The 18,117-nt window shown below is 31.3% G+C and overlaps 1 protein-coding gene and 1 long non-coding RNA gene across 11 annotated transcripts in view; one reads left to right on the top strand and one right to left on the bottom strand.

The window, feature by feature from the left end:
• Window positions 1-18,117, bottom strand: part of LOC127278866 (uncharacterized) — a 63,397-nt gene that overhangs the window by 21,289 nt on the left and 23,991 nt on the right. The gene's annotated exons all lie outside the window — the stretch shown is intronic.
• The window catches only part of LOC127278865 (PDZ and LIM domain protein Zasp), a 120,372-nt gene that overhangs the window by 79,627 nt on the left and 22,628 nt on the right, over window positions 1-18,117 (top strand). For 4 of the 10 annotated variants that reach the window (XM_051300785.1, XM_051300789.1, XM_051300788.1 and 1 more), the window contains one exon: window positions 108-3,927. In XM_051300785.1, the coding sequence (XP_051156742.1) occupies window positions 108-3,927 (3,820 nt within the window). Of the gene's footprint in view, window positions 1-107; window positions 3,928-4,193; window positions 4,276-18,117 lie in introns of all 10 variants that reach the window. The other 6 variants (XM_051300791.1, XM_051300790.1, XM_051300794.1 and 3 more) reach the window with 2 other exon arrangements.

The raw sequence follows: 18,117 nt of genomic DNA, 5'->3' as shown, positions 1-18,117 counted from the left end.
TTTTTTGTAACTCTTTTAACACCTCTTTTCTCACTCACAAAACGTATGACATATGTGTGTTAATTTCTCATCCTTGTTCACCATCCCTTTCCTTGGAGACTATATAGAAGATAACGAAGAGGACTCTTACGAATACACTGAAGAAGTTACACGATTTGTTATCGAAAAACCGCCAACTCCAAAACCAAAGTCACACGTCTGGCCGCCGCAGAGACCAATTGAAGAGATAACTTATCCAACTGCGAGTCCTTTATATATTGACCCTAATCCAGCACTTGATCGACGTGCCAAACAAAACGATAACGAAAGACGTGTTAGTATTGAAGACAGTAGTAGGGATAACAGTAGAAGAAATAGCTTAATAGAAGCTTACGAGGAATCCAGAGATTCCTGCCAATTTGAATCAACAATGGACCAGGTTAGTTGCCCTGGACCAGTTTATCGACGAGTGGAATTATTTAGAGAAGCAAGAAAAGATTCTCGACAAACCCGATGCGATTCGAGGTCAAGTTCAACTGATAGTGTCAGAAGATCTTTGACTCCGACACGAATTACTCAACCGATTCCTCGACCATGGTTAGCCACTGTCACTACCGGGACAAATTTATACCAACAAGCATATCCAGTTAATCCACCTGAGCCTCCAAAACCAACTTGTAGTCGAACTGTTTGCAGACGTCAAATATGTCGACGAGAATGTGTTTGTGAAGGAGAAAGCGAAACCCAAACTACCTACGAGGAAAGACGTGATTATCAAGAGCAAATTTGCCAACCAGAAGAAAGAGTTGAGACGCCAAAACCAGATGTAGAAGTGCATGCATGTGTTCGTTTACCGCATTCCCATTCGAGAAGCATGGAAACAAGAACCAAGGAAATTGATTCAGATACTGAAGTTAGGGATTTGTCGAAGCTTGTACCGCCCGACGTAGCCATATGTCCGAAGGGAATAGATGGTGAACATGATCTTTACACGGAAATGGAGGAGGAAGATGTAGGTAACTTACATATAAAGAAAACCACTACTTATGAAAAGACAGTGGAATTAGTCTCCCCAGACAGAGAAATAAGATCTAGTGCGGAACCAGAACTAAAACCTCAGGCAAAAGAAAGACGATGGGAACAAACTTGTCAAAGATCATCGACTGTCGATCGAGAAGTGGAAAATATTTCCTGTCACCGGAGCGTAGTGGAATCAACAGAAATGTTATCATCTAAAATTGATACTCAACAAATGATGGAGCAAGCTAAAAGAGATGAGAAGGAAGGACAAAGAAGAAGAGAAGAGAAAGAGATAAGAGAGCAAGAAGAGCGGGAAAGAAGACAACATGAAGAAGAGGAAAGAAAACGGATGGCAGCTGAGGAACGAAAACGGAGGCAAGAAGAAGAGAGACGTCTACAACAGCAGAAAGAAGAGCAGGAACGTAGACGTCAAGAAGAGGGAGAGACACGTCAGAAACGAGTCTGCTTTAGTGAAGAGCGAGAGTTTATATGCGAACATACTTGCTGTCCTCAAGAGCGAATAATTGATATTAAATTGGAAGGTCCAAAAGAACATATAATTGACATTGATGTAGAAGGACAACCTAAGGAACATATTATCGACGTTAAACTTGAACAGGAAGAACCCTGTTGCCAATGTCGTGAAGAGCGTTTTAAAGAGATAAAAGAGGAAATCAACATTCAGAAAAATTTTGAACATCAAGAAATGGAAGAACAAAGAAGAAGAAGTTTGCGTGAACAAGTGCAGGTCCATAAGAGTTTGAGAGATCAACAAGCTCCTGAAAGGCATCAAACTCTCCAAGAACGACGTCTTTGTAACAAATATGGTCAGCAGAATCAGGAATCACAAAATACAACAGAAACATGCAGGAAACAAGTACAATTCATCAGTCAAACTGAATGTAATTCGCGTCCAATTTCGTCTTCCAATGTTCAAAATACTGTTCCTAAGGAATGGAAATCTGAAATGGTGAGAGCTTTAACAACAGCTCCAGATCAATCTCACTCTTCTCTTGGTAAAGATAATAATGGTTGCAAGGAAATTTACACTTCTCAAGTTACATATGAAGAAACATGCCAATGTACCTGCGAGCCCTCATTGCCACCACTTCCTTGTGCACATAGACCTGTTTCTCCTTTTCAATCCGCCTTAACAACTGCGTCAGATAGGCCATACTCACCATTGGGTGGAAATATCAATCCTTGCAAAACTTGCTGTCGCCGATCACAAACTCCAACAGCTCCTTCAGCTGATGATGGTTATTGTGCACCTGCTCAACTTCTATTTAGTGAAAATAGGGAAGTAGTTCAAGAACGAAAAAAACAACAAGGCCCGCAGCCTCTTCCAACACCTCCACCAGACTATCGCTTAAGAGACTCTTCTAGATCTCCTTCTAGATCTAGAGCAGGAACTCCAGGAAACCACTCAATAATGACAGGTCTTAAGAAACCGGATACCATTCCTTTGTATCAAAAACATTTGGTTGCTATGAAAAATGGACCGGTGGAAGGTTACGCATATGATCCCAGCAGAACTCCAACTCCATGTTCAAGATCTAAATCTCCTGCTCAAGGTCCTCCTGAACAAGTTTGCTGTTTTACAAAAGCTCAAGCACCCAGACTAAAAGATACCACATCTTCCTGTAACCGTTCATTTCAAAGTTCCGCACCAAAAACGAAAGAAGAGTGTGTTTGCTACCACTATGTAGAAGACACCCCTTCAGGACATATTCATAAAGACGTTCAATGTACCAAATGTATCAGCTATTCAGAGGATGAAGATAGTACACATACTCATGTACGCGAGAGAAAAGTACAAAGAATAACTGAGAGTCCTGTTCCACCAGGATGTTACGTCAGCCGCAGCAGTAGTGTTTCCCCTTCTCTGCCCTGTCCTTCAAGCCGTGAAAGTGTATCAGAAAGAATCCAAAGACAAGGAGTGAGAGTACTACCTCCTTGTAATACGTCTTCATCAACAACCGAAGTTCGTCGAATTCATCACGAAATAGTAGAAACACCTTCTAAATCGTGTCCAAATACTGGTGTCACGGTTCTACCATGCAGAACAGTCTCTGAAAGTGGTTCAAAGACCGGAGTGGTTGTAGTTCCCTGCGGCAGTTCACCACCACCTTGTGATAGATCGGGAGTTTGTGTCACACCTACCCTTGACAGGCAAGGTGTCTGCATCTCTCCGGCTCCAGATCGTTCTGGCGCAAGTTGTAAACAACCTTCTGGAGTCTGTGGAGTTCGTTCTGGTGGCTGTAGCATCGATGCTGGAACATGCAGTGGATCGGGAGTTTGTGTCACTCCCTTCGGAGATGGCTCCTTTTGTGTTGCTCCGTGCAGCGTCTCTGGAATGTCAGCTTCCCAGTGTCCAAAATCAATTCTAAAAGGACAATGTGGCAAGAATATGCCCTTCCCGCAAATCCCTTTACCAAATGAAGAGGTTCCGAGTTTCTGCAGTAGCTGTCCTCTTTCGCAAACTGCCCAGCCTGATTCTTCCAGTAGCTTTGAACCTATTCATAAGCCTCGTACTAATCTCAGTAATCAGCTCACGCAACTAACTCTAAGCAGAATTAAACCTCCCACTGTTCAGTTGTATAAACCACAACCTCAGACCCAAACCTGTACTACCAAATCCACTTACCAGTCCCAGTCAATCCAAAGTCAATCCTCATGTAAATCCAAAGCCCAATCAACATACCAATCCACGACTACTTGCCCAATTGGTAAACCCAAAAATTTAGTAGACCCACCAAACATGTCATCCCAACCGGATCTAGGTGCTGGAGTCGGTGGACTTTGCAGTAATAAGAGCGGATCTTTTGCTGGAAGCAGTGCTCCCAAACGTGGAAGGGGAATCCTGAATCAAGCTGGAGGAAGTGGATCTCGTGTCCCACAATGCGCACGCTGCAATAACTACGTCAGGTACTGGACCAGTGTTGAGTTATGGACTTGCTGTGATCTCATGAATTTGCATTACTTTGTGATTACCCCCAACAATAATGCTAAATCGATTTTCATTTGCAACCTTTTGCTCCTAATTAGATTGGATACTCATTAGACATCTTTAAACAGAAAGTCTGAAGTTTGCTTTTGAATCTTGTCCTGAATGTTTATCATATTCTCTTTTCTTGATAAAAACAGATATCTAACTTTTAATAACAATTTGTTTTGTTGCATGATGTTTGCAGCTAATGAAGATAATACTAATCAACAAATAAATGGACAGGCATTAATACCAGTGTGTTGCCGTTGTAATATTCATATAAGAAGGTTTGTATCCGTTTGTTTGTTAGTGGCTATTAAAGAACAAGTGACTTTAGTATGATCGTCCTTATAAATATATGTATTAGAAATGAACTGCAGTGAGTTCCCGTGTAGCATTAATGGGTCTACGCACTTTAGACGCGCTAAAATGAAGGTTGTATTCAAGAATTTTTCTGATTGGTTTATATTATAAATATTGACATACAAGTTATTAGACTAAAGAAATACACTCCCGAAATACATGAAAAAATTTTTGTTATTTGTTTTTGTAAATTTTATATACATGAAAATGGTAGTTGAAAAAAAATCCCACAAAAAATTTTTTTTTCGCGCTGTTGATGACATCTCTGACATGGATTGTCCGAAACCAAAAAATCAAAAAGTTTTAGATTCAGTGTGTTAATAACTATTACGCATATTAAGGGATTGTTTTTGTTTTCTTTAATTTTTCGAAAAATGTTCACCATTTTGTCAATTTTGCAAAAATAAAAAATCTCGTAATATGCGCAATAGCTATTAACATACTGAATCTAAAACTTTTTGATTTTTTGGTTACGGACAATCCATGTCAGAGATTTCTGTTTTTTTCTAAATGAGCATTTTAATACGAATTTTAATAAAAACTTATTTCATATACTAAGAAATAATGTTTTGGAGAATTGAAAAATTTATAACGAAGAAATTTCAATCAATTTAAAAATACAAACAAAATTCCAGTAAATAAAATTTCAGTGAATTAAAAATTCAAGCAACGGAAATTGTTAACAACTGAAATTTTGGAACAACTGGAAATTTAGATACATAAATTTTTAGACAAATGAAAATTTGGATGGAATTTCCCGTACTGTTTGCGCAATGAAAAAAAATTAATTTCAGAAATATAAGGGGCATTCTATTTCAAACCGTTTCACTGACAAATGACAAACGCAAGAAGAGCGATTTTCTAATGAATTTTATTATATAACAATTTAATTACACAGACCCACAAAAAAAAAGTGTCATGTACTTTTGACCGGAATACCCTAACCCTATGTATTTTGACGCGCTGAACACGTATCCGAAGTCCGTTTTGCTCCATCACGTCAGAATTTTTTTCTAACCTCAAAAAACATGTCGGATTTTGAGTAGGCGATTTTTTTAAAAATTGATGTATTAAGTTCAAATTTGGTATCTGGGGTTTTTTTGTGTCGCTGATTACACGGAGAGAAATTTATGCTACTGGGTAACATAATGATGTTAAGGGCAACCATATTTAGTGCTAAATATACAGACAGCGATATAGATTGTAGTATTTACTATCAGATGATTATAGAAATTTGATTGTACAATTTACAATCTTTGATGTTAAAAATTTTATACGATCTCTTTACGTTCTCGAGTGGCAAATATACACGAACCTAACCTCGCTTTTTTTGTAAACTTAAATAATTTCATTTTATTTTAATAATACATTTCGATAAGAATTTAAACTTTAAACTTTTTACATAAAAAAGAGTATGTCTATTTTTTCACTCCGTCTATAAAAAGGACTTGCTTAAACATAAATATATTTATCAAACGGTATATTTTTTTCACAGAGTCAATTGAATTTGTATTATTTTACTAATTTTTAAGTTTAAAAAAAGTAAGAAAAAATATGAAAAAGTTTTTTCCAAAAAAAGATTTCAATAAACACATGTACATTTATACAAACGAAAAAAAAACTTACTTGATTTTTGTAATCTTGAAATTTTTTAAAAAATTTTAAGCGAGGTTCTGGTTTTGGTATAATGAGTGATATTGTATCATTGTCCAGTAAGTAAAACGATTCTTCATCAATTTCACCGTCTAAACAACGCAAAATTGTTTTGAGGTTATAAACACGTTCACACTTCAGTCTTCGCTAATTCAATCAAAATAATAAACCTACCTCCAAAAGATGGAATCAAAGATTCCATATTCAACGACATTAATAAATTTTTAACAAACTCGTCCATTTTTTTATTTACAACTTTTTTCACTATATATAAACACGTGCGTGAAAACACAAGGACCGCAATTGAATAGGCGAAGTATACACCACAATCAGCGCATGCGCTCACATTTAATTTTTACAATATTTGATAGTAGTGACTACAATCCAAAAGCTAACATATTTTATGTCTTTGGGTAACATCTTGGATAGTAAAATGTTGATAGTAGATTCTTGTCAGTAACACAATGATAGTACCTTGTACAATCTTTCTTTTTACTATCAAATTCTTACTATCCATTTCTCTCAGTGTACGAATTTGATGTCAGATTTTCGAAATCCAAAATGGCGGATCCTATATGGCAGACGAATTTTGAAAAAATTTTAAGATTTACTTCAAACTTGGTATCTAGGGGTTTTTTGGGTCGCTGATTACGAATCTGATGTCAGATTTCCGAAATTCGATATGTCTGATTAAATATTAAGAAATAATTTTTAAAAAATTGTCAGATTTTTATGAAATTTGGTATCTACAGGTTTTCTAAGTTGCTGACAAATAACACTAGGGAAGTGCCGTACGCCGTTTTTTCGGAAACTTGGCAGTTTTGTAGTTTTTTGAAAACAACTTGACACGTATTTTTTTGTTTTTCCCAAAAGTTGATTTAAGGCGGGAAACTACCCCTTGATTTTTTTTGGGGGAGGGGGACATTATTTTACGAAATTTTTTAAAAATTAATGTTCAATAGTGTATCTAGGGGTTTTTTGGGTCGCAGATTACGAATCTGATGTCAGTTTTCAAAAATTGAAAATGGCGTATCCAATATGGCCGATAGAAGTCCATGTTGGATATGCCATTTTGAATTTTTGAAATCTGACATCAGATTCGTAATCTGCGACCCAAAAAACCCCTAGATACACTATTGAACATTAATTTTTAAAAAATTTCGTAAAATAATGTCCCCCTCCCCCAAAAAAAATCAAGGGGTAGTTTCCCGCCTTAAATCAACTTTTGGGAAAAACAAAAAAATACGTGTCAAGTTGTTTTCAAAAAACTACAAAACTGCCAAGTTTCCGAAAAAACGGCGTACGGCACTTCCCTAGTGTTATTTGTCAGCAACTTAGAAAACCTGTAGATACCAAATTTCATAAAAATCTGACAATTTTTTAAAAATTATTTCTTAATATTTAATCAGACATATCGAATTTCGGAAATCTGACATCAGATTCGTAATCAGCGACCCAAAAAACCCCTAGATACCAAGTTTGAAGTAAATCTTAAAATTTTTTCAAAATTCGTCTGCCATATAGGATCCGCCATTTTGGATTTCGAAAATCTGACATCAAATTCGTAATCAGCGACACAAAAAAACCCCAGATACCAAATTTGAACTTAATACATCAATTTTTAAAAAAATCGCCTACTCAAAATCCGACATGTTTTTTGAGGTTAGAAAAAAATTCTGACGTGATGGAGCAAAACGGACTTCGGATTCGTGTTGAGCGCGTCAAAATACATAGGGTTAGGGTATTCCGGTCAAAAGTACATGACACTTTTTTTTTGTGGGGCTGTGTTATTTATAATATATTATATACTGATTCAAAAGAGAATTTTATGAACTTTCTATTTCTATTTTTCAAAATTTCTCTCAATTCCGTATAGAAATTCCTATTTGAAATATTAAACTCTTAATATCTAAAACACCCCCTCGTCGATTTTCATCAAAATTATATGAAAATAAAGCTTAACTTTTCTAGTTTCCATTCCCGTATGAGATATTATGGACATTTAATGGGATCAATAGAAAAAAATTGTTTAAAAGACGTGTTTTTGAAAAATTTGACAAATGGTACGAAGTTGAATCCCAACCCATTCAACGTACGTCATAATCGAATTTCATTGTTTATTTAAATTTTGAAAGGAACTACTGTCTACGCAAGAATAAATTATGAAAATTGAATTTAAATGTCAGTAAAATTTTACAGCTATATGTTGTAAACTTGTACGATCATCAGTATTTTCAAAATTTTTAATTCTATTTCCTTATTTCTGTTTAATACTCCTTGAAAAGTATTTCTAAATTTCCTTTTATTATTGTATAAATTTTTTAAAACTGTTGTCATATTCATTACATAATTGTAGCTAATGATCTTTGTTAATTATGTAATTAATGCAGTCTTGACAATTTCATAAAGCACATGTATTTTTTTCATTTCTTTTCTATCTTTTGCGCCATCACTTTAAGCTCGCAACTTGAATGTTTATTCAAACTATTTTAATTTTATTCTGTCAGGTTGCATTATAAGTTCTTTATTAATTTGATTTATTATTTATTTATTATCTATTAATTTTAGTAATAATATTTTTAAAAATATTTCGACGCCTCCCGTTCATATAATACTTATTGAAACTGCAATGCAATATAAGTCTTATTCAAATTTTCGTGCCATATAAGTCTTATTGAAAGTTCAGTGCTATATAATTCTTATTCAAGTTTCCGTGCAATACAATAATTGTATTGAATAAGAATTATATAGCACTGAACTTTCAATAAGACTTATATGGCACGAAAATTTGAATAAGACTTATATTGCATTGCAGTTTCAATAAGCATTATATGAACGGGAGGCGTCGATTTCTTCTACTTTTTCCATGACTATAAGAATAACATGATTTATTTCATTTATTTATTCAACAATATCAATATCACAATATCTAATTTACTTGGCATTAAATGTACTTTCAAAATATTGTTTTCAAAAAAAACTCCGAGATCGAAAAATAACCTAAAAACTTCCTTAAAATTAAAAAAATCAAAAAATACCAAATACTTTCAACTGCAGGCTCGTCAGTTTTAATTTTGACTAAACGAGCAATACACGATTAAGAAGGTGTGCTTTCTCTCTTTGAGACAAAAAAAATTTTATGATCTATGACTGTAACATAAAATTTTTGGGGTGTTTAGGAAATTCCTGATATAACATCTTTTTAGTACTACTAGACCTACGACTTTTTTTTACACAGTTTTATAAAATGGACTTTTTTATTTCTTCTTTAAAATATGCAAGGGAAATGCAATCTATTGTTTATCAAAATTTCTCTCTGGGCAACACACTACTACCCGACTGGTATGAGCGCGTGCATTTCAAGAGAAGAGTCGTTTCTCCGATCCAGCTCCTGTATTAGAAATAAATTTATCGGGCATTCTATTTCAAACCGTTTCACCGACAAAATACAATCGCAGTAAGAGCGATTTTCTAATGAATTTTATTATATAAAAATTTAATTATCTATAATATATTATATACTGATTCGAAAGAGAATTTTACGAACTTTCTATTTCTATGTTACAAAATTTCTCTCAATTTCGTATAGAAATTCCTATTTGAAATATTAAACTCTTAATATCTCAAAACACCCCCTCGTCGAGTTTCAACATCAATTTCATTTAATGGGATCAATAGAAAAAAATTATTTAAAATATGTGTTTTTGAAAAATTTGACAAATAGTACGAAGTTGAATCCTAACACATTCATCGTACGTCATAATCAAATTTCATTGTTTTTTCAAATTTTGAAAGGATCTACTGTTTACACAATAATAAATATTTGTGGTTAACTGAAATATAAATACTTTTTTTCAATATTTACTTTAAAGTGATTTTTATAGAATAAATTTATGGATTCACACAGTTTTCTTAAGTGTTAAAATTATACTAAAGTATCAAGTATTATGTATTAGATCAGTCAATAAAGACAAAAATGTCACTAATTGCTTACAGATTTTTCTAAACGGATTATGGTAGTTTGGGAGAGTAGTATAAAGGCCCCATAGTTTCCTCTCGATTTCCGGTTGCAGAAATTGTTATAAACAATGGTCAAAGTTAGTGAAACGTGGTTTTATTGGTGCTCGTTGCTTTCCCTTAAATTTGAGAAGAAAAAGTTGTGATTAAAAAGAAAAGGTATTAAAAATATTTACAAAATGGTAAGTCGAAAGTTAAAATCGGATTATTTGTTTTAAAGTTATTGAATTTAAACCATTAAAAATAGTACTTCTATAATTGTTTAATAACTTTGTGAATATTAATCAGATTAGAGTGAAACTTTCTAAAAATTAGCCCCTCGCGATACTGAACAAAATGAAAAAACTTTGAACCCAATCGGATATATAGTTTACAAAATATTCCATTTGTTAATTAAAAACATGTTGTTTTTCAGCCTAATTTCTACAGAACGATATGGAGCGAATTCACTTTTTTTCTTTCATTTTACTCTTAAAGAGTGATACTATCAACTACAATAAAAGAAAGAATTGAAATTCATTCATTAATTGCATAATTATGGATAAAGAAAAAAGGGTACGTTTTTTAGTTATAAACAATTGCAATTACTCGGCGAGATTTCACTCTATCGACTTTCAAAAAATGCCATTTCATTTCTTTTTTCTTTACAAAACTTTCAAAAAAAGAAAAACGATGTAGCTTCAAGGGGGGGGGAGATAAATTTTTATTTTCAAAAAATTGTTGACCCTATAATTATTAATATTTTTTAGTCAAATTTACAGTACTTAAAGTTTAATTTACGTACTATAAGATAAAAAATAGTAAACATTGTAGGAAATATTTTTCTTATTTATAAAGTGGGCTAAAGGGAGTTTATCATTTTTACATGCTTCTGACTTTGGAGTGGGGCAACTCGGTAGCGCGGATATTTTAATCTTTGTTTTTTTAATTTCATGGTATTTTTTCTCCTCTTTTGAAAAATGGAATTACATTTTTGATAAAAAATTTTTTTTATCCATATTTAAACTTTTTTTTTTAATAACAAATTTTTTTCATTAAATCAAACATTTTTATACTTTTTAGGGTTCCGTACTCGGTTCGGAACCCTATTAATATCGGTTTTTTTGAAATCGTGTACCCCCCCCCCCTAGCGGCCACATAAATTTATCTGGAGGGCTGAAAATTAGTACACATATGTATTTTCGCGTGTAGATTACAGGAAAATTATAGCGAACTTGATTGGAATTGATTAACATAGCGTTGTCAAGGAAAAACCATGAATTTTTACGAAAAATGCCTAAAAATGACTATGTACCCCCCCCCCCCTAGCTGCCACATCTTTTGACATAAAGAGCTCAAATTTGACACACTTACGTATTTTTACGTGAAAATTACAGGAAAATTATAGCGAACTTGATTCGGATCAATTTACATAGCGTTGTCAAGGAAAAATCAAATATTTCGAAAAAAATGATTTATTCTTTCTAGCGCACACAATATTCAACCCAGACAGTTCATATTTAATATACAAATGTATTTTTACGGGAAAAATACAGGGGAAAAAAAGCGGTCACGATTAGAGTTGATGATTAACTTTTTATCAAGTTTTTCAAGAAAAAATGACAATTTTAGGAAAAAAATGTATTTTTCCACCAAAAACGAACAAAATTTTATTTAAAGGAAATTAAATTTATATATTTTAACGTATTTTTTTGTGTAGATTACAAAAAAAATATAGCGAGCATGATTGGAGTTGATTATCATAGCGTTGTCAAGGAAAAACCATGAATTTTTACGAAAAATACCTAAAAATGAGTATGTACCCCCCCCCCCCTAGCGGCCACATCTTTTGACATAAAGAGCTCAAATTTGACACACTTACGTATTTTTACGTGAAAATTACAGGAAAATTATAGCGAACTTGATTCGGATTAATTTACATAGCGTTGTCAAGGAAAAATCAAAAATTTCGAAAAAAATGATTTATTCTCCCTAGCGCACACAATATTCAATCCAGACTGTTCATACTTGCTGTAAAACTCAATTTTTGCGTGAAAAATACAGGGAAAAAATGTAAGCGCGATTGGAGTTGATGATCAATTTTTATCAAATTTTTGAAGAAAAATGATAAATTTAAGAAAAAAATGTATTTTTCCGCAAAAAACGAAAAAAGTTTTTCTAAAGTGATTCAAATTTATATATTTTTACGTATTTTTACGTGTAGATTACAAAAAAATATAGCGAGGATGATTGGAGTCTATTTTTCTGGGGCTGTCAAGAAAAAACTGATAATTTCAGAAAAAATCATGAATTTTTTCCCAATAACAAAAAAAATTTTATCTAAAGGGGTTCAAATTTACTATTTTTACGTATTTTTATGTGTAGATTATAGAAATAATTTAATAAACATGATATGATTAAATTATAAATTAATTAATTATAAGAATTAATAAACAAATTTTATTTTTTAGATAACTTTCGATTTTTCCTTGACAAGCAGCTCTTATATCAATATCTTAAGGTTTATCTCTTTTTGACTTAGAAAGATAAAATTTAATATTAAATGTATTTTTAAAATGTAAATACAATAAAAATATTGCGAGTTAAAATAAAATTATGTTTCTTACATTTTTTTAGTAAAATATTATTTATAAAATAAAATCGGACAAGTGCGAGTTACTCTCGCACTGAAATCGAGGGTTCCGTACTCGAAGCGAACTTATTTGGTATAAAAACAAATGTTTAAAAAATATGTGTTGTATGTTAAATAATATATGTGATACAAAAAGGAACAATTTTTAAAAAAAATTTAAGAAAATTGTTCCTCCTTTGGTATAAAAACAAAAAAATTTTTAAATATGTGTTGTATTTCAAATAATATAAGTGATACGAAGAGGAACAATTTTGCAAAATTTAAGAAAATTGTTCCTCTTCGTATCACTTATATTATTTGAAATACAACACATATTTAAAAATTTTTTTGTTTTTATACCAAAGGAGGAACAATTTTCTTAAATTTTTTTTAAAAATTGTTCCTTTTTGTATCACATATATTATTTAACATACAACACATATTTTTTAAACATTTGTTTTTATACCAAATAAGTTCGCTTCGAGTACGGAACCCTCGATTTCAGTGCGAGTGTAACTCGCACTTGTCCGATTTTATTTTTAATTGCGCAAAATTTTAAGCACTTTAATGTTATTTTATTTTTAAAAATGATTAAAATTATTTATACACATTCATGTAGCACTATGTAACTTTTTTTCATATTGTACCAAAATATATTTTATTGTAGTTGATAGTATCACTCTTTAAGAGTAAAATGAAAGAAAAAAATTGAATTCGCTCTATATCGTTCTGTAGAAATTAGGCTGAAAAACAACATGTTTTTAATTAACAAATGGAATATTTTGTAAACTATATATCCGATTGGGTTCAAAGTTTTTTCATTTTGTTCAGTATCGCGAGGGGCTAATTTTTAGAAAGTTTCACTCTAATCTGATTAATATTCACAAAGTTATTAAACAATTATAGAAGTACTATTTTTAATGGTTTAAATTCAATAACTTTAAAACAAATAATCCGATTTTAACTTTCGACTTACCATTTTGTAAATATTTTTAATACCTTTTCTTTTTAATCACAACTTTTTCTTCTCAAATTTAAGGGAAAGCAACGAGCACCAATAAAACCACGTTTCACTAACTTTGACCATTGTTTATAACAATTTCTGCAACCGGAAATCGAGAGGAAACTATGGGGCCTTTATACTACTCTCCCAAACTACCATAATCCGTTTAGAAAAATCTGTAAGCAATTAGTGACATTTTTGTCTTTATTGACTGATCTAATACATAATACTTGATACTTTAGTATAATTTTAACACTTAAGAAAACTGTGTGAATCCATAAATTTATTCTATAAAAATCACTTTAAAGTAAATATTGAAAAAAAGTATTTATATTTCAGTTAACCACAAATATTTATTATTGTGTAGACAGTAGATCCTTTCAAAATTTGAAAAAACAATGAAATTTGATTATGACGTATGATGAATGTGTTAGGATTCAATTTCGTAGGGCGTTGTCCGCAGTGGCGAGGCATTAGGATATTTCAGACAGCTGAACTGACTGTGCTGGCACTTCTGGTCTGAAAGTCAAGTTTTATTGTGCTTTAACTTTTCAATATGATACATACGTTCCCGGTAGGAAGCGAGGAATAGAGAAGAATTGAAAGTTTACAGAAAATGAGCTTAAAACGAGAATTTTTAATTCTTCTGAATAGGCGAATTTCCGATACAAACCTATTCCCTAATGAACAACAAAATATCAATAAATTGAATTCTTCTCTATTCATAACAGAAATAAATAAATAGAAAAGAATTCAGACTTCTTATTCTTCTGAATGCGCAAATTTTTTCATTTTAGAACTTTTGGAAGTGAATTAAAAAAAATTAAATGTTTGAAGCGTAATTTATAAATGTCTATTCCTTTCAATCGACAGCAACAGAATTTCCGAAGCGTATTCAGAGGAATAGAAAATTCGTAGAATAAATAAAGTACCTATCTCTATTCCTATCAATTGACAGAGCCAGAATATCAGAAGCGTATTCAGAGGAATTGAAAATTTAGATAATAAATTAGGTTTTCTATGTCTTGCAATCCACTACGAATGAGAAGGAATAGAAAAAGTTTAAAATGTTAAAATAATTTGTTAATATTTATTATTTAGTCATACCTATTTAAAATAACTTAAGTATCTAAATATTTTTTTTATATTGTAAATCTAAAATTTTTTCAATATGTAAAATTGGAAATGTTACGACAGTATACGTTTTATAGCAAAAATTATTTTCTCCACTAATTTTTGAAACATTTTTTTTTAAATCCTGTAGTTTTAGTTTGACATTTAATGTCCGCTTTAGAAAAAATCTAAGTTGTAAGAAGCGAGAAATAGAGAAAGATTGGCCAAGTCAATTAAGAAGAATTGATTTTTCTTTTTTTTTCTTCATCGAAGAATTGAATAAAAACGTAAATTCTCCCATTCAAAAGAATTGGATTTCTGAATTCTTTTCAATTATTCGCCTCTTACCGGAAAATTATTTTTGTACTTGAATATTCTGTAACATAAAATTTTAATAATATTAGTCAATATATAAGACCTGATCTATTTATTTATATTATATGGAAATATTTCCATATGCTTAAGAAAATTCTGGTAAAAATTGAGTGCTGATTAAGTATTAGCATTATATAAATTACATTAGTTTGTTAAAAAAAATTTGCTATATCAACATTGTTACTTAAATTATTTTCGAAAAAATTGGAATGTATGCAGACTTCACTTGATTGAAATTTAAGTTCATGTCTATGTCATTCTAAATTAAAATGTCGAAGTTAATAAACTTCACATTAAAATTAGGTATTAAAATTCATATACCATTTTTGTGTTGTAAAGATGGAAAAATGTTGTAATTTTTATTCATTAACGCAATTAATCATTGAAAACTATTTAAATTGACAAAATTATTAATTGAGATTATTAATGTTCATAAAAATATGTATACGATAATATACTTTTTATAATAATGAATATCTGAAAAGCGGTTTGATGTTTTTACAAAATAATATAAGTATCTGTTTAATGTGTTCGTTATAAGAGACATTTTCTTAAAAATTTTCATAGCCTCCCCTGGTCGAGCGCGTTAAGGCGCTCCCAGTGCGGTTGACAGCTATGATGGTCGAGGGTTCGAGTCTCAGAGTCAACTCGTCGGAAAATCCAAGATTGAGTGATGAATACTCATTTTTTCTATTATTTTCTATTCCCAGTACAGATAAGTCAATAGAAAAGAATTCAAACTTCTCATTTTTCTTAATGCGCAAAATTTTTTATTTTTAAACTTCTTGGAAACGAATAGAAAAAAATTAAATGTTTGGAGAGAAAATTTGAAATAACTATTCCTTTTAATCGCCAGCTTCAAAATTTCCAAAGCGTATTGAAAGGAATAAGAAACTTGAAAAGTGATGTAGATGTGGTTATTCTATAAATTGACTATATGTTAGGCTATTTGGAGCGCATTTACAGGAATAGAAAATGTGGAGAATAAATGAGGCATTTCTATGTTTTACAATTGACTGCGTCAGGTTATATGTATAATTTAGAGTATAAATTTTGGCCAAGTCAATTAAGAAGAATAGATTTTTCTACTTTTTTTGCTTCATTGAAGAATTGAATAAAAACGTAAATTCACCCATTCAAAGGAATTCAGATTCTGAATTCTTTTCAATTCTTCGCTTTTTACCGGGTTTTTGATGTACGAAATATCGCTATACTGTTAATAACAGTTTGAAGATATTTTAAAAGTTTTATTTCCCATCGGTATAAGTGATAATATATAAAAATTTCCGGAATTTTCTGAAGAGTTAAATGTTTTGAGTCTTTAGTATTTAAGTTTCCTTCAAAATTTCCAGAGCACTATGAATGATTGTTCGATGGATAGGATTGTACATCGTCATTACCGAAAAATGCTGCTTCCGCACTGGCGAGACACTTGTTGTCGGCAGTGGCTTTTTTATATCTAATAATATTGTACATGTCCTAATGAATTTAATATAATTTTTGTACGTTTTATGGACAATATTTTTCAAAAACTATAGTTTAAATTGAAAAAGATGAACAGGAAGAAGAGCTTATTTGTTTTTAATAACTGTGACATGGATTAGCGGCTCACAATCAGAAAAACATTTGCCTGTATTTTTATGATTGAATAAAACAATATTATGATTTAAAGGCATCAATTATTATACTCTTTCTCTTTGATTCCTTTGTTTTTGTTACGTTTGAACGATGAAGACTCTGATTTTAAGATAGTGTCTACGGACGATTTTTTATGTCGGTAGTCGCGAGACATTATCGTAAATCGTCAATAACTTTTTTTTCCAATATCTGTGCTGTAACTATATATATAAGTTAAATTTGCAGTATAGAGTCACACCTGTCCATGGATATATATACAGACTTGATGTTCTTGAAAATGTGAGTGCTATAATAAAAAACAAAACGTGTCTCGCCACTACCGACTCTCCCCTACTATTTGTCAAATTTTTCAAAAACACATATTTTAAATAATTTTTTTCTATTGATCCCATTAAATGAAATTGATGTTGAAATTTGACGAGGGGGTGTTTTGAGATATTAAGAGTTTAATATTTCAAATAGGAATTTCTATACGAAATTGAGAGAAATTTTGTAACATAGAAATAGAAAGTTCGTAAAATTCTCTTTCGAATCAGTATATAATATATTATAGATAATTAAATTTTTATATAATAAAATTTTTTAGAAAATCGCTCTTACTGCGATTATCTTTTGTCGGTGAAACGGTTTGAAATAGAATGCCCGATAAATTTATATCTAATTCAGGAGCTGGATAGGAGAAACGACTCTTCTCTCGAAATGCACGCACTCATACTAGTCGGGTAGTAGTGTGTTGCCCAGAGAGAAATTTTGATAAACAATAGATTGCATTTCCCTTGCATATTTTAAAGAAGAAATAAAAAAGTCCATTTTATAAAACTGTGTAAAAAAAAGTCGTAGGTCTAATAGTACTAAAAAGATGTTATATCAGGAATTTCCTAAACACCCCAAAAATTTTATGTTACAGTCACAGATCATAAAATTTTTTTTGTCTCAAAGAGAGAAAGCACACCTTCTTAATCGTGTATTGCTCGTTTAGTCAAAATTATAACTGACGAGCCCGCAGTTAAAAGTATTTGGTATTTTTTGATTTTTTTAACTTTAAGGAAGTTTTTAGGTTATTTTTCGATCTCGGAGATTTTTTTGAAAACAATATTTTGAAAGTACATTTAATGCCAAGTAAAATTAGATATTGTTGAATAAATTTAGCTGAAAATTAATGAAATTGTGTTAATTTTAATATTTTGACTTTTTTCCTTTTTGTATGTATACAAAGTGTTGAAAAACAACCTGTAACTAGTACAATCATTACAACAAATCGAACCATAAAGGAAGAAGATAAAAGATAATATAAATAAGTTTTGATTGATGCTAATTAAATTTTACGAGCCTTATGCTGGTCAATGCGAACATATT

Source organism: Leptopilina boulardi, unplaced genomic scaffold (genome assembly GCF_019393585.1).
Source record: "Leptopilina boulardi isolate dan_hultmark-lab unplaced genomic scaffold, ZJU_Lbou_2.1 LbouV2_212, whole genome shotgun sequence".
NCBI classification, from domain to species: Eukaryota; Metazoa; Arthropoda; class Insecta; order Hymenoptera; family Figitidae; genus Leptopilina; species Leptopilina boulardi.
Note: the sequence above shows the minus strand (reverse complement) of the source record. Positions and strands in the feature narration are given on the sequence as shown.